Here is a 27,855-nt window from a genome sequence, read left to right as displayed (position 1 = left end):
AAGGGATATAGACAGGTTATGTGAGTGGGCAAGAAGGTGGCAGATGGAGTATAATGTGGGGAAATGTGAAATTATCCACTTTGGCAGGAAGAACAGAAAAGCAGAATATTTTTTTTAAAAGGTGAGAGACTAAGAAATGTTGATGTTCAGAGGGATTTGGGTGTCCTTGTGCATGAATCACAGAAAGTTAACATGCAGGTACAGCAAGCAATTAGGAAGGCAAATGGTATGTTAGCCTTTAATGAAAGGGGGTTGGAGTATAAGAGTAAAGAGGTCTTGCTGCAATTATATAGGGCTCTGGTGAGACCACACCTGGAGTACTGTGTACAGCTTTGGTCTCCCTGCCTTAGGTAGAATATACTTGCCTTAGAGGCGGTGCAACGAAGGTTCACTAGATTGATTCCTGGGATGAGAGGGTTGTCCTATGAGGAGAGATTGAGTAGAATGGGCCTATACTCTCTAGAGTTTAGAAGAATGAGAGGTGATCTCGTTGAAATGTAGACAATTCTTCGAGGGCTTGACAGTAGATGCTGAGAGATTGTTTCCCCTGGTTGGAGAGACTAGAACTAGGGTCCATAGTCTCAGGTTCAGGGGTCGGCCATTTAGGACCGAGATGAGGAGAAATTTCTTCACTCAGAGGGTTGCGAACAGCCTTCACCTCGCACATCATCTGTTACAGTTTGCAGAATCATATCAGGACCCAAATAAAAGAATAAATCACTCCAGTCTTGCAACATCACCTGAAAACTTTTCTGATGTGGCCTTTAGTTCATTGTTCTATATTTGTGCAGGCTTTTGAATCCATTATTTCATAGGGCTGATGTTACAAAGGAACAAACACACACACACACACACACACACACAGGCATGCATACACATGCGCGCACACACGCACACACACACACACACACAGGCATGCATACACATGCGCGCACACACACACACACACACACACACACAGGCATGCATACACATGCGCGCACACACACACACACACACAGGCATGCATACACATGCGCGCACACACACACACACACACACACACACACAGGCATGCATACACATGCGCGCACACACACACACACACACACACACACAGGCATGCATACACATGCGCGCACACACACACACACACACAGGCATGCATACACATGCGCGCACACACACACACACACACACACACACACAGGCATGCATACACATGCGCGCGCACACACACACACACACACACACACACAGGCATGCATACACATGCGCGCACACACACACACACACACACACACACACAGGCATGCATACACATGCGCGCACACACACACACACACACACTTTACCTCAAGAGGTTTGGAATACCAAGTGAGGAAGTGATGCTTCAGCTGTACTGAGCCTTGGTCAGACCCCATCTGGAGACTGGGTTCAGGGCTGGGCACCGAACCTCAGGAAGGATACACTAGCCTTGGAGGGGGAACAGTGCAGATTCACCGGAATGATATGAGGGATTGAAGGGTTAAAAGGGTTAAATTACAAGGACAGATTGTGTAAATTTGGCTTGTATTCTCTTGAGGTTAGAGGGTTGAGGGGTGATCTGATCGAGGTGTTTAAAATGATAAAGAGATTCAATAGGGCGGAGGGAGGAATCTGGGACAAGGGGGCACAATCTTAAAATGAGAACTAGGCCATTTAGGAGTGGAGTCAGGATGAACTGTTTCATACGAAGGGTTGTGGAAATCTGGAACTCGCCCAAAAAGGCTTTGGATGCTGAGGGTCAGTTGAAATTTTTAAGGCTGAGATGGATAGGTTTTTGTGGGTTAGGGTATCGAGGGATATGGAGCAAAGGTGGGTAAATGGAGTTGAGGTACAGATCCGCCATGATCTAATTGATTGGTGGAACAGCAATGAGGGTCTGAATGACGTCCTCCTGCTCCGATGTTCCTTTGTTCATCTATACTTATCGTTATGAATGTGGAGAGTGGATCAGTTCACAGAGCTTCAACTGAGGAATGCTACAATACGGTAACTTAAAATTACAAAACAATGTTTCAAAAACTTTTCCTTTTACTTGTTCCTTTTTCTAATTGTCTTCCTTCCCTGTCACAAACTCCGTTCCCTAGCCACCGACTCCACCCCGCTCCCCGGCCACGGTCTGAGGCTGAGCCAGACTGGTCGCAGCTTTGCCGTCGTATTTGATCCTGAGATAAGTATCTGACCACACATTCACTCCATCACCAAGACCGCCTACTTCTACCTCCACATCGCCCATCTCCGCCCCGCCTCAGCTCATCTGCTGCTGAAACCCTCATCCCTTTGTTACCTCTAGACTCGACTATTCCAATGCTCTCCTGGTCGGTTTCTCATCTTCCACCCTCCACAAACTTGAGCTCATCCAAAACTCTGCTGCCCCGTATCCTAACTCGCACCAAGTCCCGTTCACCCATCACCCCCTGTACCCCCCCAGCAATGCCTCGATTTTAAAATTCTCATCCTTGTGTTCAAATCCCCCCATGGCCTCGCCCCTCCCTATCTCGGTAACCTCCTCCAGCCCTAAAACCCTCTGCGAACTCCGCGCTCCTCCAATTTTGGCCTCTTGCGCATCTCCATTGGCGGCCGTGCCTTCAGCTGTCTAGACCCTAAGCTCTGGAATTCTCTCCCCAAACCTCTCCGCCTCTCTACGCACCCCCCCACCGCCCCCAATTTAAGACGGTCCTTAAAACCTACCTCTCTGACCAAGCTTTTGGTCACCTGTGCTAATATCTCCTTACGTGACAAATTTTGTTTGTTAACGCTCCTGTGAAGCGCCTTGGGACGTTTTACTACATTAAAGGCGCTATATAAATGCAAGTTGTTGTTGCAATTAGGTTAGAATCAGGGCCATGTGGGACGGTTTCTCAGTTAGAATGTAATTTCTCTTTCGATATCCTAATGGGTTGGCTGATGCCACCTTTTACCCAATTCAGTGTTTCTAGCATTTTCTGTTTTTATTTCAGTATCCAGATGCAGGGCATAACTTAGGAGCGGAAATTTTATTTCAAAATGTAATGAAGAGAAATGGTTTCAGTGATGCCGTGGCCTTAACATTAAAGTGTTGTAGGCGGTGCATTTATTTTGGTGCCACTCCTTTCCACGTTGGTGCTAATGAACTTGATTTCGAGGTTTTGGTAGCTGTGTATAGAATCATAGAATGATACAGCACAGAAGGAGGCCCTTCAGCCCACCAGGCCTGTGCCAGCTCTTTGAAAGAGCTATCCAATTATGTTGCCGTTCCTTCATCGCCGCTGGGTCAAAATCATGGAACTCCATTCCTAACCGAAATGTGGGAGCATCTTCACCACACGGACTGCAGCAGTTGAAGAAGGCGGCTCACCACCACCTTCTCAAGGGCAATTAGGGATGGGCAATAAAATGCCGGCCTCGCCAGCAACGCCCACATCCCATGAACGAATAAAAAAAAATCCAATTAGTCCCACTCCCCTGCTCTTTCCCCGTAGCGCTGCAAATTTTTCCTTTTCAAGTATTTATCCGATTCCCTTTTGAAAGTTACTATTGAATCTGCTTCCACCGCCCTTTCAGGCAGTGCATTCCAGATCATAACAACTCGCTGCGTAAAATAAATTCTCCTCATCTTCTCTCTGCTTCTTTTGCCAATTACCTTAAATCTGGTTGCCAACATAGATGAACAAAAATTTCCTCCAACTGAATATTGGGAAGGCCAAAGCCATTGTCTTCAGTCCCCGCCAAAAACTCTGTTCCCTAGCCAACGACTCCATCCTTCTCCCTGGTCTCTGTCTGAGGCTGAACCAGACTGTTTGCAACCTTGGCGTCCTATTTGACCCTGAGATGAGCTCTCGACCACGTATCCCCTCCATCACCAAGACCGCCTACTTCCACCTCCGTAACGTCGCCCGTCTCCGCCCCTGCCTCAGCTCATCTGCTGCTGAAACCCTCATCCATGCCTTTGTTACCTCCAGACTCGACTATTCCAATGCTCTCCTGGCTCGGCCTCCCATCTTCCACCCTCTATAAACTTGAGCTCATCCAAAACTCTGCTGCCCGTATCCTAACTCGCACCAAGTCCCGTTCACCCGTCACCCCCTGTGCTCGCTGACCTACGTTGGTCAATGTCAAATTTCGTTTTGCTCCCGTGAAGCGCTTTGGGACGTTTTACTACATTAAAGGTGGTGGTGGTGGTTGTTGTTGTTGTTGTTGTTGCTGTTGTTGTTGTTATATTGGTCTCTGTTTTTGGATCAAAATAGGACAAGATATTATTTAAGATACTTGGCAAAAGAACCAGAGGGGAGGTGAGGGAATTTTTTTTTACTCAGTGAGTTGTTCTGATCTGGAATTCGCTGCCTGAAAGGGCGGTGGGAGCAGATTCAATAATAACTTTCAAAAGGGAATCGGATAAATACTTGAAAAGTGGAAATTTACAGGGCAATGGGGAAAGACCGAGGCGTGGGGGGGGGGGAGGGGGGGGACACTAATTGGATAGCTCTTTCCAAGAGCCGGAAACAACAACTTGCATTTATATAGTGCCCTTGACGTAGTAAAACGTCCCAAGGAGCTTCAAAGGAGGGATTATCAGACAAAATTTGACACAGAGTCACATAAGGAGATATTAGGACAGCTGATCAAAAGCTTGGTCAAAGAGGTAGGTTTTAAGGAGCATCTTAAAAGGAGGAGAGAGAGAGTGGCAGAGAGATTTAGGGAGGGAATTCCAGACCTTAGGGCCTAGGCAGCTGAAGGCACGGCCGCCAATGGTGGAGCGATTAAAATCGGGGATGCGCAAGAGGCCAGAATTGGAGGAGTGCAGAGATCTCGGAGGGGTGTGGAGCTGGAGAAGGTTACAGAGATAGGGAGGAGCGAGGCAATGAAGTGATTTGAAAACGAGGATGAGAATTTTAAAATCGAGGCATTGCCAGACCAGGAGCCAATGTAGGTCAGCGAGCACAGTGGGTGATGGGTGAACGGGACTTGGTGCGAGTTAGGATACAGGCAACAGAGTTTTGGATGAGCTCAAGTTTATGGAGGGTGGAAGATGGGAGGCCGGCCAGGAGAGTATTGGAATAGTCCAGTCTGGAGGTAACAAAGGCCTGGATGAGGGTTTCAGCAGCAGATGAGCTGAGGCAGGGGCGGAAATGGGCGATGTTACGGACGGAGGTGGAAGCTGGCGGTCTTGATGATGGAGCGGATATGTGGTCGAGAGCTCATCTCAGGGTCAAATAGGACTCCGGGGTTACGAACGGTCCGGTACAGACACGATGGTCCGTATGGCCTCCTTCTGTGCTGTACGATTCTATGATAGGAGCTTCACTCCCTGAACTGTGTGGTGTAGAGCAAAATTTAAGCAGTGCCGATTTGAAACGAAAATCTTCCAATCTAAAATTTGAAAAAAAATCTTCCAATCTAGTAATGAAGAGTCTATTCGCTTTCCAATTGGCCATGGAAGGCAGGACACCGCGAGGATGGCTGTGTTGGGTGACCAATGGCGGGAGCGTGGGGGCAGGGCGGTTGGAGACAGGAGAGTCATGTGATGAAACCTCCAGGAATACGTCCAGAGTTGGCAAACCCCTACATGCTAGTAAGCTGCGTAGTAATCTGGCCAGACCTCGGTCACGCACCATACTGGAAGGGATTTCCCCCTTTAAATTTCACCAATTTGAGCTGGAGAACATCAGAATCCAGAGATGCAAGCACAGGCTCGTGGACTGATGAGTTGAGTCTGTGTGGGCCACTTCCTTTATTTACAAGGACGACCTTTCCATTGCATGGTGTCCTTTCACTGTGTCGTCTGGCTCCTGCTTCTGACTGTTTGGACAAGTCAATACCTGTATATACAAACACCCTAGAAATCCTTTATCTCACAACCACGGGGAAGGTAAAAGATTAAAGCAAATGTTCAGAGGACTGCGGGAGGGGGAGCGAGGATGGAAGGGGGAAGAGGGAGGGTCTGACTGTTCAGGTTCTGGGTTTCCGTTCAAGTTTATTAACCATGTAGTAACCATCTTAACCAGCATCACTCAGCAGCTGCAAATAATTCAACTGACCAGAAAAGTTACAGTGCTGCGTGTTGAATATCCAAGACCCCATGCAGCTAGGGGGTTACCAACCCTCCAGGATTGGCCTGGAGTCACCAAGAATTGAAGATTAATCTCCAGGACACTGCTGCGAGCAAAACACCCAGGGAGAAAATTCCTACGAGGGCGTTAAAAAAATAATGGTGAGTTTTTTTCATTTTCTTTGAACACTTCTGTTCATTCGTTATAAAAATATCAGAGATGGGGGAAAAAGGCTGTCTGACCGACGGTAAAGAATCTTCCAATTGAGTAATGAAGAGTCTATTCGCTTTCCAATTGGCCATGGAAGGCAGGACACCGCGAGGATGGCTGTGTTGGGTGACCAATGGCGGGAGCGTGGGGGCGGGGCGGTTGGAGACAGGAGGTGGCATATTCATGACTTTGAATCCCACAGACTATTGGAAGAACAGGACAGGCTCACTATTCCCCTGATCATAACCTGTGATTCCCAACTCCTGTGAAAACTCTTGAGAGTAATCAAGAACAAGTAACTACATCCACAGTCTGAGCGACAGGATCTTTCACAAGTGAAGAAGTTGTACGTGATTTATATCTGCTCCTGGTTACTATTGGGTTACTGGGTTCTCACTGTGAGCATAAACATCAGATATTGTTTTTAAATCAGCTTCATCCCAGGATGAGAGGATATAAAAATTCGGATGAGAGACTGGAAAAATGAGGGTTGCATTCGCAAGGGCAGAGAAGGATAAAGGGGATCATATAGGAGTCTTCAATCTGATGAAAAGGTTCTGGAGGGTTCACAATAAAAGATCATCTCCCTTGGTCAGCGAACTGGTTACAAAGGGGACACAATCCTAGTTTAGAATTATAATATGGGAGATTAGAAGAAAATATTTCACGGAAAAGTGTTATTACAATTGGAGAACTTGTTACCACAAGAAGCGAATGAAACCACGTCCATCACGGCATTTAACGTGGAGTTTGATAAACACTCGAAGAGGAAAAGTATTAAAAAGGTGCAGGGAAATGGGATCAGAGCAGATGAGAAAGAGCTAAACAGTTAGCACCAGGGTTAGCACGATGGGCTGAATGGCCTCCTGTGCTGTAGCTTCTTTGAATCTATGAAACGATTTTAAACCAATAGTGAATTGAGGTGATGGGTAGAGTTTTGTCATGTCATCAAGGGTCCTGTTTAGAAGCAGCAGATGCATTCTGTACTGTGACCAGATATGGAAATTACACAGCGCTGCAAAGGTCACGTCTAATGAATGTCAAATGATGGGCTCCTGTCATGGGAAATAAAACCCCCCATTGTACTCAGTCAAAGAGAGGCACGATTGTATCACTCCCAAACCTGACTGTCCCATCTGACTGCAGCACTGGGCAATTCTGGTAATTTAATGAAATGGCCTTGGAGCATATGGTGGAAAGTCAATTATCCATCACACTGAACGATCGGAAGACTTCAGACAGTCAGCATCCGTAGAGAGGGAGAAACAGAAATATAATTTGCTCAGGTAGTTAAAGTGACCTCATGAACCACCAGGGTAGAATTTGAATGGTTTATCTCAATCCGGGGACTGAATCGGAGTAGGGCTGAAATGACATTGATGGAAAATTGAGAGAGACGAGTGCCTTTATCGGAGAATAGTGCTGATGTACGATTCACAGGCTATACTAAGGGAACGATTTTGTAGGTTTGAACCAGAATTAAAGAAATTTATGGCCCGGTGTACACTATCACACAATAATTATATGGTAAATAAATACTTCGAGTCCAACCATTACAGAGTATTCATTAACTTTTCAATAGAGTGGTTACTTACCTTTCAAAGCAATGAAATCGGTGACTGTTTTATAATTTTATTAAATTTAATTTCAATAACTCTCACCTCCCCATTTATAAGACTTTGAGATGTTGCTTTTCATCCATTTTCCTTAAACACTCTTAATAATTTGAAAAATTAATTTCCCCTTCTCCAAAGATTCAATTGAAGGGGGGAGGACAATCGATGAAGCAGAGGGCAATCACCTCTCTCACCCCTGACCCCTTCAGGGTCCTTGGCAATGACATCCCCATGATTTATGTGGTGACAGTGTGTCTGCTTTAATGCTGCCGTTAGATTTGTGTGCCTGAAGAAATGAACGAGTTACAACAGGGATGTCAATGACGGTTACGTCTTTGATTAAACTCTAAGAACAAGAATATTCCCAGCTCAGACATGTAGACCCAGAAATTAGTTTAGGCCTGTTTTCGAGTGCAGAATTAGGAGCAGGCCAGAAGCCAAAGGCCTGAGGGTCACCCCAAATTGAGCCTGGGCACACATCAGCATATTCCTGGCCAACTGTGGATGCTAATCGGGCATTCAGGGGCAGCTGGCCGGTTTGAACAGGATCAGTTTGGCCTGACTGCCTCGCCTGCAGTGCCCCTTAAGTAGGTTGTTGGGGAGGGGATGGGTCGGAGGAGAACGGGGGGTGGGGGGGCCAGCAGCAGCTTTCAGAAGCGCTGAAAATAAACCGTCACCTGTTTACTGGTGGTCACTGGCTAAGCCGCAGCAATCACTGGGGGGAGAGCCTGAGCTCAGCACTGACCGATCTTTCAGACGGGTCCTCAAACAGGCGTTAGGTCCCTCGTTAACATATGCAAGCTGTCTAATGCCTATTTAAGGTCCGGAAAGCCTGGGTAATGTCTGAAGCCAATATGGCTTTGGACGTATTTCAGGCGTCATTAGGGTGCGAGACATAGCCCCCCAAAATTGGCCATTTTATGCCTGAAAAATGGGCAAAACAGGGTCCAATTTCGAGACCACAGAGACCCAGTTATAAGTTATTTAAATTGTGGACCAAAGGTAATGAAATGCTTCTGCCTCGAATTGAAAATGCCATTTGCACTAATATCTAAAATTAGCTGAACTTTCCAATTTATCTTTTTCTGTAATTTTTTAATAATTGAAGCACTGAAGCAGGTTTCTGAGCAAACTCCAAAATGGATTCTGCCTGTCAGATTTCCCCAACCCCTGTAAATGATCAGACCAGTGCTGTCTCCTCAGTGCATATGTAGATTTGAGTTTGTGTTGCACTTTAATTTGATATGGAATTTTTCATTTTCAGACTCTCTGCTTATTAACAAGTCTTGAGAGAGGAGTTTAAAGGTTTGTAACACTAATGTCTGAAAGTGGAATGACCTTTTCCACTGATCAGATATACTTTCACACTGATAGAACCATCGAATTCAACTCAAAGATGGTTTGCAATTTTCCACAGAAAAATGAAAGAAATACATTGCCTCAAAAAACACCGGTAACAATCCCTGAAAATCCCAAATCCCATGTAATAATTCCAGAGTTTAATTTACTCAGTCTCCGTAGGCTGAATTATAAATGGATGGAATCAGTGAATATGTTTCCCAAAACCCGAGTTGCAATCCAATGTAGGGGAACGGTAATGTCGTGGTTATGTTAGTGGGTTAGCAATCCAATAGGCCTCGACTAATAATCCAAAAAGAATGCAAAGTTCAAACCCCACCAGGGCAGTTTGAGAATTTAAATACAAATAGATATAATTAGCTGGTAAAAGTGACTGTGAAGCTGTCAGATTGTCATTAGAAACCCAACTGGTTGAGTAATGCCCTTCAGGTGAAGGAAACCTGCCGTCCTTGTCTGGGTCTATATGTGACTCCAGTCCCACACCAACATGCTTGATTCTTAACTGCCCTCTGAAGTGGCCTAGCAAACCATTCATAGAATGATACAGGACAGAAGGAGGCCCTTCAGCCCATCATGCCTGTGTTGCATCTCTAGGATTTGGGCAATAAATGTTGGTCTTTACCTGCTACACCCACATCCTGAAAATGAATTTTTAAAAATGTGACAATCAGTCACTGCAAACCAGCGACCTTGCTAATATCTACTGTTGTTGTGAAGCTTAAGCATAAAAACACAGGTAACTGTTGGGCTTCCAACTTGAGAGGAAAGGAGAAGAGCAGAAATTACTGGGTGAGTGTCGACTGGTTATGTGAACACGCCAAACTGGGGAGACAGCTGAAAATTGTACAGTGATCAAGCGCAGTCTTTTCTTGGTGTTCCAGTTCTGAACTTATTCTAATAGGATCCTAATGCAATGGAATCCAGAATCCTCTCATTTTAAAAAATATAATTTTTATTCCATCATTTTTACACTCAACTGGTGAAGGGAGGCAGCTTGTAGGTCTGTGACCCTGGGCATGTTTCTCTGTGAATAGCATGTGTGACTGCTGTCTCTGCTATCTTTGTGCGTTACATCCCTCAGCTTCACCAGACTGGGTTATTTTTAAACCTAGCCCTGGGTGGTTTAAAGCACGGACTGAAAATCCTTTCTGATAATAATAAAAAAAAAATCAAAACGAGGAACAAAGAAATGCACATTTATGCACCATTTGTAATTGGTGTTTTGGTCACGTGAGGTGTCTGTGCTCATAACTGTGGAGAAAACTGCAAATCACTGAACACATCCTTCAGTTCATTGGCATGACAAACATCTGCATGCAATACGCTCCTTTAAGATGCGACTTTACGTGCATTGCATACAGTTCCCATATTAATTCTTGCTTCTCTGCCAATGGAATACAAATAGCATGGAGTCCGTACGAGCAAATGTGCAGAAGCATTTATATATAAAAAAAAAAGAGAGACTGCAAGACTATAGTGCCATTCTCTTAACCGAGTGAATCATTTCAAGGGACAAACTGGGGGTTTATAAAATAGCAAGCAACTTTCAAAAAAAAAAACAACAGCCAGATAAGGCAGTGATATGAAGCCGGCAAAAAAAAAAACAAATATTCCTTCTCCCTCTCCCTCCTTCATTCAAAGCAACTGATCCGAACCGGGTTCTCACACATGCGAATCTGGCCAGGCAACTGTCCCCAGGATATAGTTCTCAAAAAATATAAGACATGACAGGCAAGCAAAAAGAGGGAGCTGAAAAGCCCACCGTGCCCCCCTCTCTATTTACACAGCACACCAGAGGGACACGGACAAGGACAGACAAGACATTTGGAATCTTTGAGCGGACAAACCTTCGGGCTCTGTGTTCTCCTTGTGGTGAACTTGCTTCAGTGGGCAGCAGAAGATTTCGTGACACTTAGCACGAAATGGGGACTCTTTTTTCTTAACATCCGCGGATTGGATAGAATCCCGGTGCAACACATAGTAATCCTGTGTGCCAGAGGCAGCGCCATCCAGAACTGTGGTTTTCACACAACAAAATGAACTAACATTAGAACTTATTTATCAGAACTTCTCACCCTCTCCCTCCCCCCCCCCATCTCCCTGAGAGATTTTTTTTAAAAAAAGAAACATTTACGCCGATCACGGTTGCAAAAAAAAAAATAATAAACTATTTCTTTTGACATTCTTAAGATTGTAATATCGATTAAATTCCACGCTCGAAAGCTCAGGATTCTCAATTTCAATCGCACACAATTAAAACCCAACTGTTCGTCCGAGTGGTTACAGAAACTCTGACTGCAATTCCCACGTTGCACAATGCAAAGCTCTTCCTCAAGGTTTGTTAAACAGAAACTACAGACTACCTCAGACCATCTCAAAGAGGGGTCGGTATTCAAAGAGGAGGAAGTTATGCTTCAGTTGGACAGAGCTCTGTTCAGACCCCATCTGGAGACACCGCGTTCAGTTCTGGGCACCGCACCCTCAGGAAGGATAGATTGGCCTTGGAGGGGGTGCAGTGCAGATTCACCAGAATGATACCGGGGCTAAAAGGGTTAAATTACGAGGACAGGTTGCATAGATTAGGCCTGTGTTCCGTTGAGTTTAGAAGGTTGAGGAGGTGATCTAATCAAGGTCATTAAAATTATAAAATGATTCGATAGGGTAGATAGAGAGAAACTATTTCCTCTAATGGGGCGATTCCAGAACAAGGGGGCATAACCTTAAAATGAGGGCTAGGTCGTTCAGGAGGGAAATCAGGAAGCACTTCTTCACACAAAGGGGAGTGGAAATCTGGAACTCTCTCCCCCAAAAAGCTGTGGATGCTGGGGGACAATTACAGCTTTCAAAACTAAGATTGATCGATTTTTGTTGGGTAAGGGTATCGAGGGATATGGAGCAAAGGCCAGGATCTAATTGAATGGCAGAACAGGCTCGAGGGGCTGAATGGCCTCCTCATGTACCCAGTGTTCCTATTTCCAGTGATAAATAATACTCGAAGGGATGGCCGGTCACACAGACGGCTACACCATTTTGTGCTAGTTCTCCAATCCACCCTCCCTTCGAGCTGGGAGTCCAGGATCAGTGAATTTACCCTGATTAGTATATCTGTAGTTCAACAGACAGGCTTTGGACACTGAACACAGCAGTAGTGGAGGACTGACAGTTACATCTCCAGACTGTAAAATCACCACAGCATTAACCTCGTGAACATTCAGTTCTAACACTCTGTCAGGTCCCACGATCAATTATGTTTCAAACCTAGTGGTAGGCCGTAAAATGAAAATAAACCCAATCAGACAAATATATATATACAGTTTTAACACAATAATTATTGTTCAATAATGATGCACTTTGCTAAACTACACCCAGACTAAGACCTAGATTTCAAACTAAGGCAACTGCCCAATTTTCAGCTGATTAATGGCCGGGCAGCAAGTAAAACATTTTCATCTAAAACCAATGCTAAGGAGGTACTGATAAAGGGTATCAGAGGATAGGGTAATCAGAGAGCATCAGTTAACTTGCGGATATGTGGTTCAGATCACAGTGGGGTGCTAATGTTACAACCCTGGATTGTGCTATTATATAAGTAGATATTGGGCAGTGAGAATCAACTCACTGAGGATCCATTTATGGGAATGGCTGACACTACGCACTCCAAGAACGTATCTATGGCAGGCCCCAATTGGTAACACACATTATTCATCACCCCCCAAAAAAATGATTGATTCCTGGAAAATTTAAAGTAATCAACGATACTTTAGCACTTACTTGGAAATTGATTATAGTAAGGTGAAAGCAGAGTGGAGTTAAAAACATAAGAAATAGGAGCAGGAGTAGGCCACACGGCCCCTCGAGCCTGCTCCGCCAGTCAATAAGATGATGGCTGATCTTCTACCTCAACTCCACTTTCCCGCACAATTCCCATTTCCCTTGATTCCTCTAGAGTCCAAAAATCTATCGATCTCAGCCTTGAATATACTCAATGACTCAGCATCCACAGCCCTCTGGGGTAGAGAATTCCAAAGATTCACAACCCTCTGAGTGAAGAAATTCCTCCTCATCTCAGTCCTAACTGGCCGACCCCTTATCCTGAGACTACGCCCCCTAGTTCTAGACTCTCCAGCCAGGGGAAACAGCCTCTCAGCATCTACCCTGTCAAGCCCTCTAAGAATTTTATAAATTTTAATGAGATCACCTCTCATTCTTCTAAACTCCAGAGAGTATAGGCCCATTCTACTCAATCTCTCCTCATAGGACAACCCTCTCATCCCAGGAACCAATCCATTGTACATTTGTTTTACTGCCTCTAAAGCAAGTATATCCTTCCTTAGGTAAGGAGACCAAAACTGTACACAGTACTCCCGGTGTGGTCTCACCAGAGCCCTATACAATTGTAGCAAGATTTCCTTACTCTTGTACTCCAACCCCTTTGCAATAAAGTTCACCCAAAGATCAGTTAAAGGGCTTGTATGTTAACTAAATGTCTATTTTAGAAACGCATCGTGAGTTGGAAGGCTTTGATTTGTAGACAGACCAGAACATTGGTTGAGAAACCACAGAATGTTTGTCATGCACTGTGGCAAGAAGCGTTATGATAGTGTTGGAAAAGAAAATAGGAAGTATTGTTTGTGAAGAAAGCAGCTTAATTATTCATATTTGGCCTCATATTATTAAGTTACTTTCTTCCACAACAAGTGAACATTCAGAACAACTTGTGATTTACTCTTTTAATTTAGATAAATGCAACTACACTTCAAAAGTATTTCATTGACTGTAAAGAAAGAAAGTGCTTTAGGACGATTTGAAGGGCACAATATAAATGCAAGTTCTTTCCCTTTCTTTATATATCTAGTCCGCAAGTTCAAATCTGATACATAAAGATTGGGGAATCTTTTTGTTGTGAAAATGCTGATCCTAATTTGTGCTGCAAAATGAACACCCTTTAACTACCTTTTATTATTTTAAACCTGGATTCGTAATTTTTCTTAAAGTGTGAATTTTTACAAGTGTGAACGTGACAATGATTAAAAAAATTATTAATTTTTGAAGAACGACGTGCCACCCTGCGTTGTTTGATGTTTGTAAAACTATAAACTTTTAACACTGATGTATTCTGCTTCCAGTAATCCTCCAGGAAACAAAAATATACAAAGGAGATTAATATCTAAGTAACGTTTCCTACAGTACACCAGCGACTACACTTCAAGCGCTTTGGGACGTCCTGAGGTCATCAAAGAAAAGAAAGAATTTGCATTTCTATAGCGCCTTTCACAACCTCAGAATGTACCAAAGCGCTTTACAGCCAATGAATTACTTCTGAAGTGTAGTCACTGTTCTAATGAAAGGCGCTATATAAATGCAACCCCTTCCTTTTCTTTCTTTTTAACAAAAGACTAAATAGTACTGAAAATATCAGATCTGCATCAGGAGCTGGTAAATAACGGTGAACGGGACACACTGGGATTAATCTCTGTATTTGTCACACATGTTGCATGTGGATCTTTGCCGTTGGATGTGCTTTGGTGCAATCAAGAGGCTGCGTTTGTGAGTGGCCAAACAGACATTGACTTCGGAAACATTACAGTTACAGATAGTGATTTTCTTGTAATTCTTTCCAATTAACCCAAAGCGCCTTGATTAAATGCTAGACAGATTTGTTTCTTTTTTCCACAGCCCCTCAAAATACAAAATCTTTTGGTGTTATTGCTCTTGCTGATTAGATTTGTATCGGGAGCCTGTTGGGCGATGACTTGGAGACATCAAAACAAGCACTCAATAAACTTACATCTGCAGTTGCTTATTGATTCTTCCATTTAGTCAGCCAGCCGTGGCTCAGTTGTAGCACTCCTGCCTCTGAGTCAGAAGATCATGGGTTTAAGCCCCGTTCCAGAGACTTGCGCACATAATCTAGGCTGACACTCCCAGCGCAATACCGAGGGAGTGCTGCACTGTCAGAGGTGACGTCTTTTGGATGAGACGTCAAACCAAGGCCCCGCGTGCCCTCTTATGTGGGTGTAGAAGATCCCATGATACTCTTTCGAAGAAGAGCAGGGGAGTTTTCCCTGGTGTCCTGGCCAAAAATGATTTCTCAACCAACATCACTAAAAAAATACATTATCTGGTCATTATCATATTGCTGTTCGTGGGATCTTGCTGTGCACAAATTGGCTGCCGTGTTTCTTACATTACAAGAGTGACTACATTTCAAAAGTATTTCATTGGTTGTAAAGTGCTTTAGGACATCGTCAGGTCATGAAAGGCGCTATATAAATGCAAGTCTTTCTTCTTCTTTTCTCTGAAGTAATCTCCACAGACCCTTCCAAGCAGGAGTATAAAAATACAATACATTTAAGATAGCCATGGATAAAACTGTATCAGTAAATCAAATGTTCAAAGTGTGTGTAAAGGATGTAATGGATGGAGAACTCGCAGAAGTTTAACTGAAGCAATTATAGATACAGGAAAGAGAAGTCATGCTTGACTAACTTGCTGGGATTTTTTGAAGCGATTTCATCCATGGTGAACAAGGGAAGTTCATTAGATGTCACACGCTGATCTCTGAAATTAAATTGTGGGACACTCGTGTTCAATCGTTTATTTTATATGGGCTGACACCGCCACTAAAAATAAGAAAGGTAAATTGTTTCACTAACAATTCACATTTTCCTGGTGTCCTGCACAACAATATCCTCCCTCAACCACTGCCATCTGGTCCTTTATTCACTTACTGTCTGTAGGAGCTTGCTGTGAACAAATTGGCTGCTGCGTTTGCCTACATAACAACAGTGACTGCACTTCAAAAGTGATTAGTTGGTTGTGAAGTACTTGGGTCATTATAAGGAGCTGTGTAGATGCAAGTTCTTTCTTTGTTCTGCCAAAGAGTTCAAAAACTGGTAAACATAATTTAATTAAGGATATTAAGAGTAAATAGTGAATTCAGGCAAACCTTTTGCACGAACTTGGTTCGTGTTCCCTCGACTGACCTCCGCAGACTCCCTCTCCGCCGCGCAGCGTGAGCTGAAATGGGGGGAAAGGGGGGTTGCGGAGGTCAGATGGAGCAAACCCAAACAGGAACTAATGATTGTGCGTAGGGGGGAGAGGGAGTCCGCAGAGGACAGCAAGGGCAGGGGTGATAGGAGTGCAGGACTTGGTGCGAGCTATGAAACGGGCAGCAGAGTACAGCATGGGGTGGAGGTTGTATAAGGTGGAACCGAGAAGCTGGTGAGGGGAAAAGCTGAGCCTGGAAAGTGACCGAGGCATTGGCAGGAGAACGGTGTAGACGTTCTTGGTGATGGACCAGTTGCGGGGTTTGAAACTCAGCTACATGTCCAAAAACTGAGATTAGCAATTTACGTTAATAATTTTCCTCCACAGTTTCTCATTTTCAGAGGTAATTTCTAATCAGGCAGCTGTGGAGTGCCATCTGACCCAAACAACACATTGTGCATGAGCTGAATATTATTCACTACAGTTGCTCATTTCCTCCTCATAGAAATGAAGCTGTGGAGGAAGCAAATTACGGTCATTATTGGAACTGTAATTTTATCCTGATTCATATTTTGGGAAAACTGTGCATTAGTCAGGGTGCAAAATATCAAAAGTCACTAAAATCAAAGTCAAAATTATGAAAAGTCAAGGGCATGTTATGTTGTAACCAAACCAATTTTATTTTGCTATATTTTTATACCAACAGTGATTTTTTTTGTGCTGGGATTATTGCATTCAGGGCAGTGAGTGTTGCATCAGGCAGTGGTGGATTTACCATAGAATCTTACAGCACTGAAGGAGGCCCTTTGGCCCATCGTGCCTGTGCCAGCTCCTTCAAAAGAGCTATCCAATTAGTCCCACTCCCCTGCTCTTTCCCCATAGCCCTGCAATTTTTTTTTCCTTTTCAAGTATTTGTCCAATTCCCTTTTGAACGTTACTGTTAATTCGTTAGAGGGATTACCAGTCGACGCTCTTCCGAGGGAGTCAGCGATCAGTTGTGGAGAAGTGGGTGGTTCAACAACTCTGTCAAACTTGGAGACCATCAAAGGCAACTGGGTTCAGGAAGAGGAGGGGGGGTGGTGTGCGGGTGTGTGGGTGTGGGGGGTGGATGCAGGGATTGGGAGCTGTGGTTTGTCGCACGGTCCTGCTGGGGGGGGGCTGGTTTTGCATATTGACCCATCTGTTTCTTTCCCAGCAGAAGAGCAGCTGTTTTGTTCAATGTTGAATCTGGTGGGACTTTGTGAACCAAACACTTCCTTTTCATAGCTCTTAGCTGGGGCTTTACATTGAGAGCGGGAAGGAGGGTTCTGTTCAGGGTCAACATGGGGTCGGGGTGGATTATAAATAGCTGTATGTAAAAAGTATTTAATTAGATGTGAAATGTGCAGGATGTCCCTTATCCAAAATAAATTACATTCAGAATTTAAGGCCTGGCATCCAAATTTCTTTCTAAAGTATTTCATATCTAGTAATACAAAAATATTCCTACAGATGCTGGAAATCTGAAATAAAAACAGAAAATGCTGGAAACGCTCAGCGGGTCAGGCAGCATCTGTGGAGAGAGAAACAGAGTTAACGTTTCAGGTCGATGACCCTTTCATCAGAACTGGAAAATGTTTGAGATTTAACAGCTTTTAAGCAAGTAGAGAGCCAGGGAAAGGAGAGGAGCAGGAAGAAGAACAAAGGGAAAGGTCTGTGATAGGGTGGAGGACAGGAGTGATTAAATGACAAACGGGATGATGGTGCGAGGCAAAGGGGGTGATAATGGGACAAGTAAAGAAACAAAAGACGTTAACTCTGTTTCTCTCTCAGCTGCTGCCTGACCTGATGAGTGTTTCCAGTATTTTCTGTTTTTATTTCATATCTATTAATCTTACTCTAGATCAGACTTTTGGAGTGTTTATTTTGAAGTGAACTATAATGTAGCTCCTAATATCTGCTGTGCACCCATCCAGGCTCAAAACCATGTTTGCCAGTTGTTTAATAATCAATGAGTGACCATAAGTGGATTCTCTTTGGGCTTGAGTTGGCTCCCAAGATGACAAGCCTGGCGATGGAAGATTGGAGTCAAGCCAACCCTGTGTGGCCGACTTGACAATTCAATGCTTAAAACCAGGCGGGTCCAAAATATTATACGGCAGTGTCGATGACTGACCAGCTAGCTTGACTGAGTACTGGGTTCTAAACAGGTAGTCCTGTCACCAGGGGCTGAGATTCTTTCCACTTGACTCCAGATAGCTGGCGAGCCAACGCCTGAATGTGTAAGATAGGGTGGTCCTGACTGTAACAGCAACAGGAAGCTTCCCAGTGCTCTGCGCTGGTGAGCTGGGACGTTAAATTGCACCAGTCCCTGAGCCGAGACTGTGGCCAACATGCCCACAAGTTCTTTGAACTTCATTCGGTGGACGGTACTCTAGAAGCTAGAGATTGCTGCCGCTGGTATCAGCAACCAAACACTTTTAACATGCTCTTATATCGTTCCTCTGTCTGCTATTTTAACGCAGGTATTAACCGGTTTATTTTAAGTGGGTTAACATTCCTGCTAAAATAGCTGATATAAGGCACGTCACAAGAATAGATTAAGCACTCGGGAGTGAAAATCGCCGACAGTAATTTCCAGCCCATAATAGGCAAAAGTCCCTGGGTGGATTTCTCCATAGCTTGGCGATGGATTTCTGAGGGTGTCTCGGCCAACACCCAACCGATTACATAAACAATGGAGACATCTAGGGGTACAGACCCTTAAAGGCAGGACTGCACATGGGACAGAGCAATACCTGGAGTACTGTGTTCAGTTCCGGGCACCGCACCTTAGGAAAGATAAATTGGCCTTGGAGGGAGTGCAGCGTAGGTTTACTAGAATGATACCTGGACTCCAAGGGTTAAATTACGAGGAGAGATTACACAAACTAGAGTTGTGTTCCTTGGCATTTAAAAGATTAAGGGGTGAGTTGATCGAAGTTTTCAAGATATTAAGGGGAACTGATAGGGTAGATAGAGAGAAACTATTTCTGCTGGTTGGGGAGTCTAGGACCAGGGGACGTAGCCTAAAAATTAAAGACAGGACTTTCAGGAGTGAAGTTAGGAAACACTTCTACACGCAAAGAGTGGTAGAAGTTTGGAACTTACTTTCGCATGCGGCAGTTGATGCTAGCTCAATTGTTAATTTTAAATCTGAGATTGATCGATTTTTGTTAACCAAAGATATTAAAGGATATGGGGCTAAGGTGGGTATATGGAGTTAGGTCACAGGTCAGCCATGATCTCATTGAATGGCGGGACATGCTCGAGGGGCTAAATGACCAAATTCTGTTCTCATCTTCCTATGTCCTATGTTCCTATAAAAAGGACAAATGTGATTTTACATAAATGGCAGCATTGAACTGAAAATCACAAGGAGGTAATGATGAGCACCTGGGAGGCATTGATTAGGCCACAGTTGAAACACTGTGTGCAGTTTGGCAGTCCATTTATGGAAAAGATATTCGAGCATTGAAAAGTTTCAATGTAGATTCACTGATACGACACTAGGGAGGATTTAGATATGATGGGAAGGGTTGAAAGTTTTGAAAAGGTTTAACAGAGTAAATAAGGAAAAGTTATTTTCACTATCAGTAATTTGATAATATACATTGCACATTTAAGATTGAGTAGAATGGGCCCACACTCTCTGGAGTTTAGAAGAATGAGAGGTGATCTCATTGAAACATATAAGATTCTGAAGGGGCTTGACAGGGTAGATGCTGAGAGGTTCTTTCCCCTGGCTGGAGAGTCTAGAACTAGGGGGCATAGTCTCAGGATAAGGGGTCGGCCATTCAAGACTGAGATGAGGAGGAATTTCTTCACTCAGAGGGTTGTGAATCTTTGGAATTCTCTACCCCAGAGGGCTGTGGATGCTCAGTCGTTGAATATATTCAAGGCTGAGATTGATAGAGTTTTGGACTCTAGAGGAATCAAGGGTTATGGGGATCGGGCGGGAAAGTGGAGTTGAGGTCGAAGATCAGCCATGATCTTATTGAATGGTGGAGCAGGCTCGAGGGGCCGTATGGCCTACTCCTGCTCCTATTTTGTATGCTCTTATGTTCTTATGCTAAAAGCATAAATGGCGAAGTGAGAAGATTGAGGGGGTGAGAAAATTGAGGTCTTTTAAAGGATAAAGGGATTTGATAGGATAGATACAGAGAAACTATTTAATCTGGTGGGGGAATCAATAACAAGGGGATATGATCTTAAAATTAGAGCAACGCCATTTAGGAATGAAATCAGGAAGTACTTTTTAATACAAAGGGTAGTGGGTGTTATGGATGCTGGGGGTCAATTGAAATTTTCAAGACTGAGATCGATAGATTTTTTGTTGGGTCAGGGTATCGAGGGATATGGAACAAAGACAGGCAAGTGGAGTTGAGGTCCAGATCAGCCCTGATCTAATTGATTGGCGGATCAAGCTCAAGGGGCTGAATGGCCTCCTCCTGATACGATGAAGAAGGAGGATTTTATTCATTCAAAGGGTTGTTAGAGTATGGAATTCTTTGCCACAAGGGTCAATTGAAGTTGAGCCAATCACAGCATGCAAGAGCGAATTAGATAAAACATTTCAAGAGGGAAAATATTAAACGATACAACAACAGCAACAACAACTTGCATTTATATAGCGCCTTTAACCCAGTAAAAAGTCCCAAGGCGCTTCACAGGAGCGATTATCAGACTAAATTTGACACTGAGCCACATAAGGAGATATTGGGACACTTGGTCAAAGAGGTAGGTTTTAAGGAGCGTCTTAAAGGAGGAGAGAGAGGTAGAGAGGCAGAGGGGTTTAGGGAGGGAATTCCAGAGCTTAGAACCTAGATAGCTGAAAGCATGGCCGCCAATAGTAGAGCGAAGGAAATCGGGGATACGGGGAAAGAGCAGGGAAATGGGATTAGAGTCCATAGCTCTGATATGGAGAACTTTCCTGGAGTGGATCAAGTGAAGGGTACTCCTCCTCAGCCCCACCCTGAAACAGTGCTCTCCATGATGTGAGATTTTCTACCTAGCAACACACTGCGGCCCAATCCTGACGTAATAAAACGGAACTCTGATTGAAAATATGAGTGGTGGGTGTGTAGGGATTAGAAATGGAGGAGCTGCCCGGTTAGGGCTAACAACAGCAACATCATAACTAGTAACAGCAAAAATTATCAGTCAAAGCAACTGTCATAAATATGTCCCTCAAAAAGCTGCAACAACTGGAGAAGGAATGGTTGAGGATAAGACACAAAGACCAGAAAATATCACTCTAACTGTTAGCAGAAAGAAAGAAAGAAAGAACGAACTTGCATTTATATAGCGCCTCTCATGACCCCAGGATGTCGCAAAGCACCTTACAGCCAATGAAATACTTTTTGGACTGTAGTCACCGTTATAATGTAGGAAACGCGGCAGCCAATTTGCACACAGCAAGATCCCACAAAAACAGCAATGTGATAATGACCAGATAATCTGTTTTTAGTGATGTTGATTGAGGGATAAATATTGGCCAGGACATCGGGGAGAACTCCCCTGCTCTTCTTCGAAATAGTGGCTGTGGGATCTTTTACGTCCACCTGAGGGGGCAGACGGGGCCTCAGTTTAACGTTTCATCCGAAAGGCAAATTAATTTAATATGGCTCGAACAGTTGGACTGGAGGACAGGTTAGAATCACCTTGTTTGGCCAGAACTAATTATTTTGATCTCCTGCTTGCTGAGAGTCATTACAGGAAACATCTTCCAAGTCAGGGGTACCTTAGTAAATAAAATCGCAAAGGCGTAGATGACGGGCATCAGCCTGAGGACCAGGGGCGGGCTGTATGATGTGAGGAGCTGAGAGAAGAGAAGCCTGGTGGAAAGGACATATTATCTTCTGTGCTGTATTATTCTATGATTCTACGATTTTACAGTTCGTCCATGTCAAGTTTTGTTATTTTTTTTGGAAGCATGCTTTTCTCACACATTTTAATTTCGCTATTGATAGCTGAACGATAGAGTCCAGCATTAAATCTCAGAGCCAACTCTTTGTTTAGGGTGAAGCAGATGGATCGGAAATTGTGCCTTGTGGTGAAAAGCACACTTAATTGGTCTCAATTTAAAAGGCCTTTAGAAAAGCACAAGCTGATCTAATCTATCCCCAGAAGGTGAATAGGCAGCAATATCATTCTTTACACACTTTCAATCTGTACACGTGTTGTGAGAGTTAGTCTCTTATCTTTCATCTCGGTAAACACAGGAACAGGAGGAGGCCATTCAGCCCCTCGGGTCTGTTCTGCCATACAATTAGATTGTGGCCGATCTGTAGCTCAATTCCAATTAACCACCTTTGATCCATTTCCCTCGATACCCTTACCTAATAAAAGTCTACCCATCCCAGTCTTGAAAGTTTCAATTGTCCCCGAGCATCTACGGCCTTTTTGGGGGAGAGAGTTCCAGATTTCCACTACCCCTGATGTGAGAAAATGATTCTTGATTTCACTCTGAAACGGCCTAGCTCTAATTTCCTGTTCTGGATTCCCCCCAACCAGAGGAAATACATTCTCGGTATCTACCCTATCGAATAACTTAATCATTTTGAATACCAATGTAGTCCCGAAAGGGTTAAAAAGTACCAGCGAGAAGCCGAGTGCTCATCAGATCTTTCTGTGCTGGACCGGCCATCTGGTCAAACAGCATTGACTTGCCATCAAACCGTTCAGCATCTGCCACTATTTATTTATAGGCCGGAATATCAAACTGTCAATTCAAAAACAAATTTCCATCAACGCATTTTTAATATTGTCCTTTTTTTAAAAAAAAGATGTTCCATTACATATTGCCACAGAATTTTCATCAAAATTCTATCTCAAAGCTCTGTGATGTGTCATTTTGCGTTTTACCAGAAACACCCCCAATATATATCAGTAAAATTGATATCAGTAAAATCACCCAAAACAGATCCATTGATTTTCTGCTTTGCGATGAATTGTGCCAAGTTACAGAGTACAGCCACAAATGGGGTCAAACTTAATTCAGTAGATGAGGTGAAAGGCATCTATCTACTTATTGGGAATACATTGCTGCTTCGATGCATCAGTTCATTGTCATAGGTGATGGTTTGAAGAGAGGCAGAAAGGACCAATAGGGTTACACATTGTTAGACATCTAGCCCTTGCACACACCAATTCAAAAATAAGTCTACTATTTTTGAAAATAGAAAAGGAAATAAAACTTTTGGAGATGAAATTTGTTAGGGTCAGCTGTAGCACTCTCGCCTCTAAGCCAGAAGGTCATGGGTTCAAGTCTCACTCCAGAGACTTGAGCACAAAATCCAGGCTGACATTCCCGGTGCAGTACTGAGAGTGTGCTGCACTGTCGGAGGGTCAGTACTGAGGGAGCGCTGCACTGTCGGAGGGTCAGTACTGAGGGAGCGCTGCACTGTCGGAGGGTCAGTACTGAGGGAGCGCTGCACTGTCGGAGGGTCAGTACTGAGGGAGCGCTGCACTGTCGGAGGGTCAGTACTGAGGGAGCGCTGCACTGTCGGAGGGTCAGTACTGAGGGAGCGCTGCACTGTCGGAGGGTCAGTACTGAGGGAGCGCTGCACTGTCGGAGGGTCAGTACTGAGGGAGCGCTGCACTGTCGGAGGGTCAGTACTGAGGGAGCGCTGCACTGTCGGAGGGTCAGTACTGAGGGAGCGCTGCACTGTCGGAGGGTCAGTACTGAGGGAGCACTGCACTGTCGGAGGGTCAGTACTGAGGGAGTGCTGCACTGTCGGAGGGTCAGTACTGAGGGAGCGCTGCACTGTCGGAGGGTCAGTACTGAGGGAGCGCTGCACTGTCGGAGGGTCAGTACTGAGGGAGTGCTGCACTGTCGGAGGGTCAGTACTGAGGGAGTGCTGCACTGTCGGAGGGTCAGTACTGAGGGAGCGCTGCACTGTCGGAGGGTCAGTACTGAGGGAGCGCTGCACTGTCGGAGGGTCAGTACTGAGGGAGCGCTGCACTGTCGGAGGGTCAGTACTGAGGGAGTGCTGCACTGTCGGAGGGTCAGTACTGAGGGAGTGCTGCACTGTCGGAGGGTCAGTACTGAGGGAGCGCTGCACTGTCAGAGGGTCAGTACTGAGGGAGTGCTGCACTGTATTTCTACCATTTTACTGTAAGTAAAGTAATAAGAAAGGGAAGATCTGCAGGTTTTATAGCAGGTAGTGTTTTTTTTTAGTGAACCTAGGTCCCTAGTATAGTTAACATTTTCTAATTTCAACGTAATTTAAAAGGGGTAACTAAGCTAAGGCAAGTCATGGCAGCAGACCTCGCACCCGTGATATGCTCCTCCTGCAAGATGTGGGAAGTCATGGACACTACCAGTGTCCCTGCCGACCATGTGTGCGGGAAGTGTGTCCACCTGCAGCTACTGACCGATCGTATCTCGGAGCTGGAGCTGCGGGTGGACTCACTGTGGAGCATCCGCGATGCAGAGAAACTCGTGGATAGCACGTTTAGCGAGTTGGTCACACCGCAGGTAAAGGGTATACAGGCAGGAAGTGAATGGGTGACCACCAGGAAGAGTAAGAGATGCAGGCAGGTAGTGCAGGGGTCCCCTGTGGCCATCCCCCTCTCAAACAGATATGCCACTTTGGATGCTGTTGGGGGGGATGACTTATCAGGGGAAGGCAGCAGCAGCCAATTTCCTGGCACCACGGGTAGCTCTGCTGCACAGGCTGGGAGGAAAAAGAGTGGCAGAGCTATAGTGATAGGGGACTCAATTGTAAGGGGAATAGACAGGCGTTTCTGCGGCCGCAACCGAGACTCCAGGATGGTGTGTTGCCTCCCTGGTGCAAGGATCAAGGATGTCTCGGAGCGGCTACAGAACATTTTGGAGGGGGAGGGCGAACAGCCAGCTGTCGTGGTGCACATAGGCACCAACGATATAGGTAAAAAAGGGGATGAGGTCCTAAAAGCAGAATATAGGGAGTTAGGAGGTAAATTAAAAAATAGGACCTCAAAGGTAGTAATCTCAGGATTGCTGCCAGTGCCACGTGCTAGTCAGAGTAGAAATAGGAGGATATTTCAAATGAATACGTGGCTAGAGGAATGGTGCAAGGGGGAGGGATTCAAATTCCTGGGACACTGGAAACGGTTCTGGGGGAGGTGGGACCAGTACAAACCGGATGGTCTGCACCTGGGCAGGGCCGGGACCGCTGTCCTAGGAGGAGTGTTTGCTAGTGCTGTTGGGGAGGGTTTAAACTAAAGTGGCAGGGGGTTGGGAACCTGAGCAGGGAGAGAGAGGAAAGCGTAACAGGAAGGGACAGAAGGTATGGAGTAATAGGTAAAGTGTTAAAAAAGGAAAAAGCAGGAACTAAGCGTCACAAAACAGATTTGAAAGTTCTTTATCTGAATGCACGTAGCATTCGTAATAAAATGGACGAGTTAACGGCACAAATAACTACGTATGGGTATGATCTTGTGGCCATTACAGAAACATGGCTGCAGGGTGACAACGACTGGGAATTAAATATGCCAGGGTATTTAACAATCAGGAAGGACAGGCAGGAAGGAAGGGGAGGTGGGGTGGCTATGTTAATAAAGGAAGGAATCACTGTAATACAGAGAAATGATATTGGGACAAAGCATCAAGATAATGAAACAGTTTGGGTGGAGATAAGGAATAATAAGGGAAAAAAAACATTAGTGGGCGTAGTATATAGGCCTCCTAATAGTTGCAACTCTGCTGGAAGAAGTATTAATCAGGAGATAGTCGGGGCATGTAATAAGGGAACAGCCATAATTATGGGGGATTTTAATTATCATATTAACTGGACAAATCAAATTGGGCAGAGCAGCCTTGAGGACGAGTTCATTGAGTGCATCAGGGATGGATTTCTTGAGCAGTATGTAACTGATCCTACAAGGGGGCAGGCAACCTTGGACCTGGTCCTGTGTAATGAGTCAGGATTAATTAATAATGTCCTAGTTAAGGATCCCCTTGGAACGAGCGACCACAACATGGTTGAATTCCATATCCAATTAGAGGGTGAGAAGGTTGATTCTCAAACAAGCGTACTGAGCTTGAATAAAGGAGACTATGATGGTATGAGAGCGGAATTGATTAAAGTGGACTGGGAAAATAGATTAAAGGGTAAGACGGTACATGAGCAGTGGTGTTCATTTAGGGAGTTATTTTACAACTTTCAAAATAAATATATTCCACTGAGGAAAAAAGGGTGTAAAAGAAATGACAGCCATCCGTGGCTAAGTAAAGAAATCAAGGATAGTATCCGACTAAAAACAAGGACATATAAGGTAGCCAAACTTAGTGGGAGGATAGAAGATTGGGAATTCTTCAAAAGACAGCAAAAAGTAACTAAAGGATTGATTAAGAAAGGGAAGTTAGATTATGAAAAGAAATTAGCAAAAAATATAAAAACAGATAGCAAGAGTTTCTATAGTTATATAAAAAGAAAAAGGGTGGCTAAGGCAAACATAGGTCCCTTAGAGGATGAGACCGGGAAATTAATGGTGGGAAACATGGAGATGGCAAAAATGCTGAACAAATATTTTGTTTCAGTCTTTACAGTAGAGGACACTAAGAATATCCCAACACTGGACAAACAGGGGACTCTCGGGGGGGAGGAGCTAAATACGATTAAAATCACTCAAGAGATGGTACTCAGTAAAATAATGGGACTCAAGGGGGATAAATCCCCTGGACCTGATGGCTTCCATCCTAGGGTCTTGAGGGAAGTGGCAGTAGGGATTGTGGATGCTTTGGTGATAGTTTTCCAAAATTCCCTGGACTCAGGAGAGGTCCCGGCAGATTGGAAAACTGCTAATGTAACACCGTTATTTAAAAAGGGTAGTAGGCAGAAGGCTGGAAATTATAGGCCAGTTAGCTTAACATCTGTGGTGGGTAAAATTTTGGAGTCTATTATTAAGGAGACAGTAACGGAACATTTAGATAAGCATAATTTAATAGGACAAAGTCAGCATGGCTTTATGAAGGGGAAGTCATGTCTGACAAATTTGCTTGAGTTCTTCGAGGATATAACGTATAGGGTGGATAAAGGGGAACCAGTGGACGTAGTGTATTTAGACTTCCAGAAGGCATTCGACAAGGTGCCACATAAAAGATTATTACTTAAGATAAAAAATCACGGGATTGGGGGTAATATTCTGGCATGGGTGGAGGATTGGTTATCAAACAGGAAGCAGAGAGTTGGGATAAATGGTTCATTTTCGGACTGGCAACCAGTAACCAGTGGTGTTCCACAGGGGTCGGTGCTGGGTCCCCAACTCTTTACAATCTATATTAACGATTTGGAGGAGGGGACCGAGTGCAACATATCAAAATTTGCAGATGATACAAAGATGGGAGGGAAAGTAGAGAGTGAGGAGGACATAAAAAACCTGCAAGGGGATATAGACAGGCTGGGTGAGTGGGCGGAGATTTGGCAGATGCAATATAATATTGGAAAATGTGAGGTTATGCACTTTGGCAGGAAAAATCAGAGAGCAAGTTATTTTCTTAATGGCGAGAGACTGGAAAGTACTGCAGTACAAAGGGATCTGGGGGTCCTAGTGCAAGAAAATCAAAAAGTTGGTATGCAGGTGCAGCAGGTGATCAAGAAAGCCAACGGAATGTTGGCTTT

At 44.4% G+C, this 27,855-nt stretch overlaps 1 protein-coding gene across 4 annotated transcripts in view; it reads right to left on the bottom strand.

Moving 5' to 3' along the window:
* fgf13a (fibroblast growth factor 13a) overlaps positions 1 to 27,855 on the bottom strand; it is a 553,665-nt gene that overhangs the window by 305,027 nt on the left and 220,783 nt on the right. For 3 of the 4 annotated variants that reach the window (XM_067997325.1, XM_067997327.1, XM_067997326.1), the window contains one exon: positions 11,086 to 11,253. The exons of the other annotated variant lie outside the window; for it this stretch is intronic. In XM_067997325.1, the coding sequence (XP_067853426.1) occupies positions 11,086 to 11,253 (168 nt within the window). The remainder of the gene's footprint in view (positions 1 to 11,085; positions 11,254 to 27,855) is intronic. 4 annotated transcript variants of the gene reach the window in all.

Source organism: Heptranchias perlo, chromosome 15 (genome assembly GCF_035084215.1).
Source record: "Heptranchias perlo isolate sHepPer1 chromosome 15, sHepPer1.hap1, whole genome shotgun sequence".
Lineage (NCBI taxonomy): Eukaryota > Metazoa > Chordata > Chondrichthyes > Hexanchiformes > Hexanchidae > Heptranchias > Heptranchias perlo.
The sequence above is the reverse complement of the archived record's forward strand: the minus strand, read 5'-3'. Positions and strand labels throughout refer to the sequence as shown.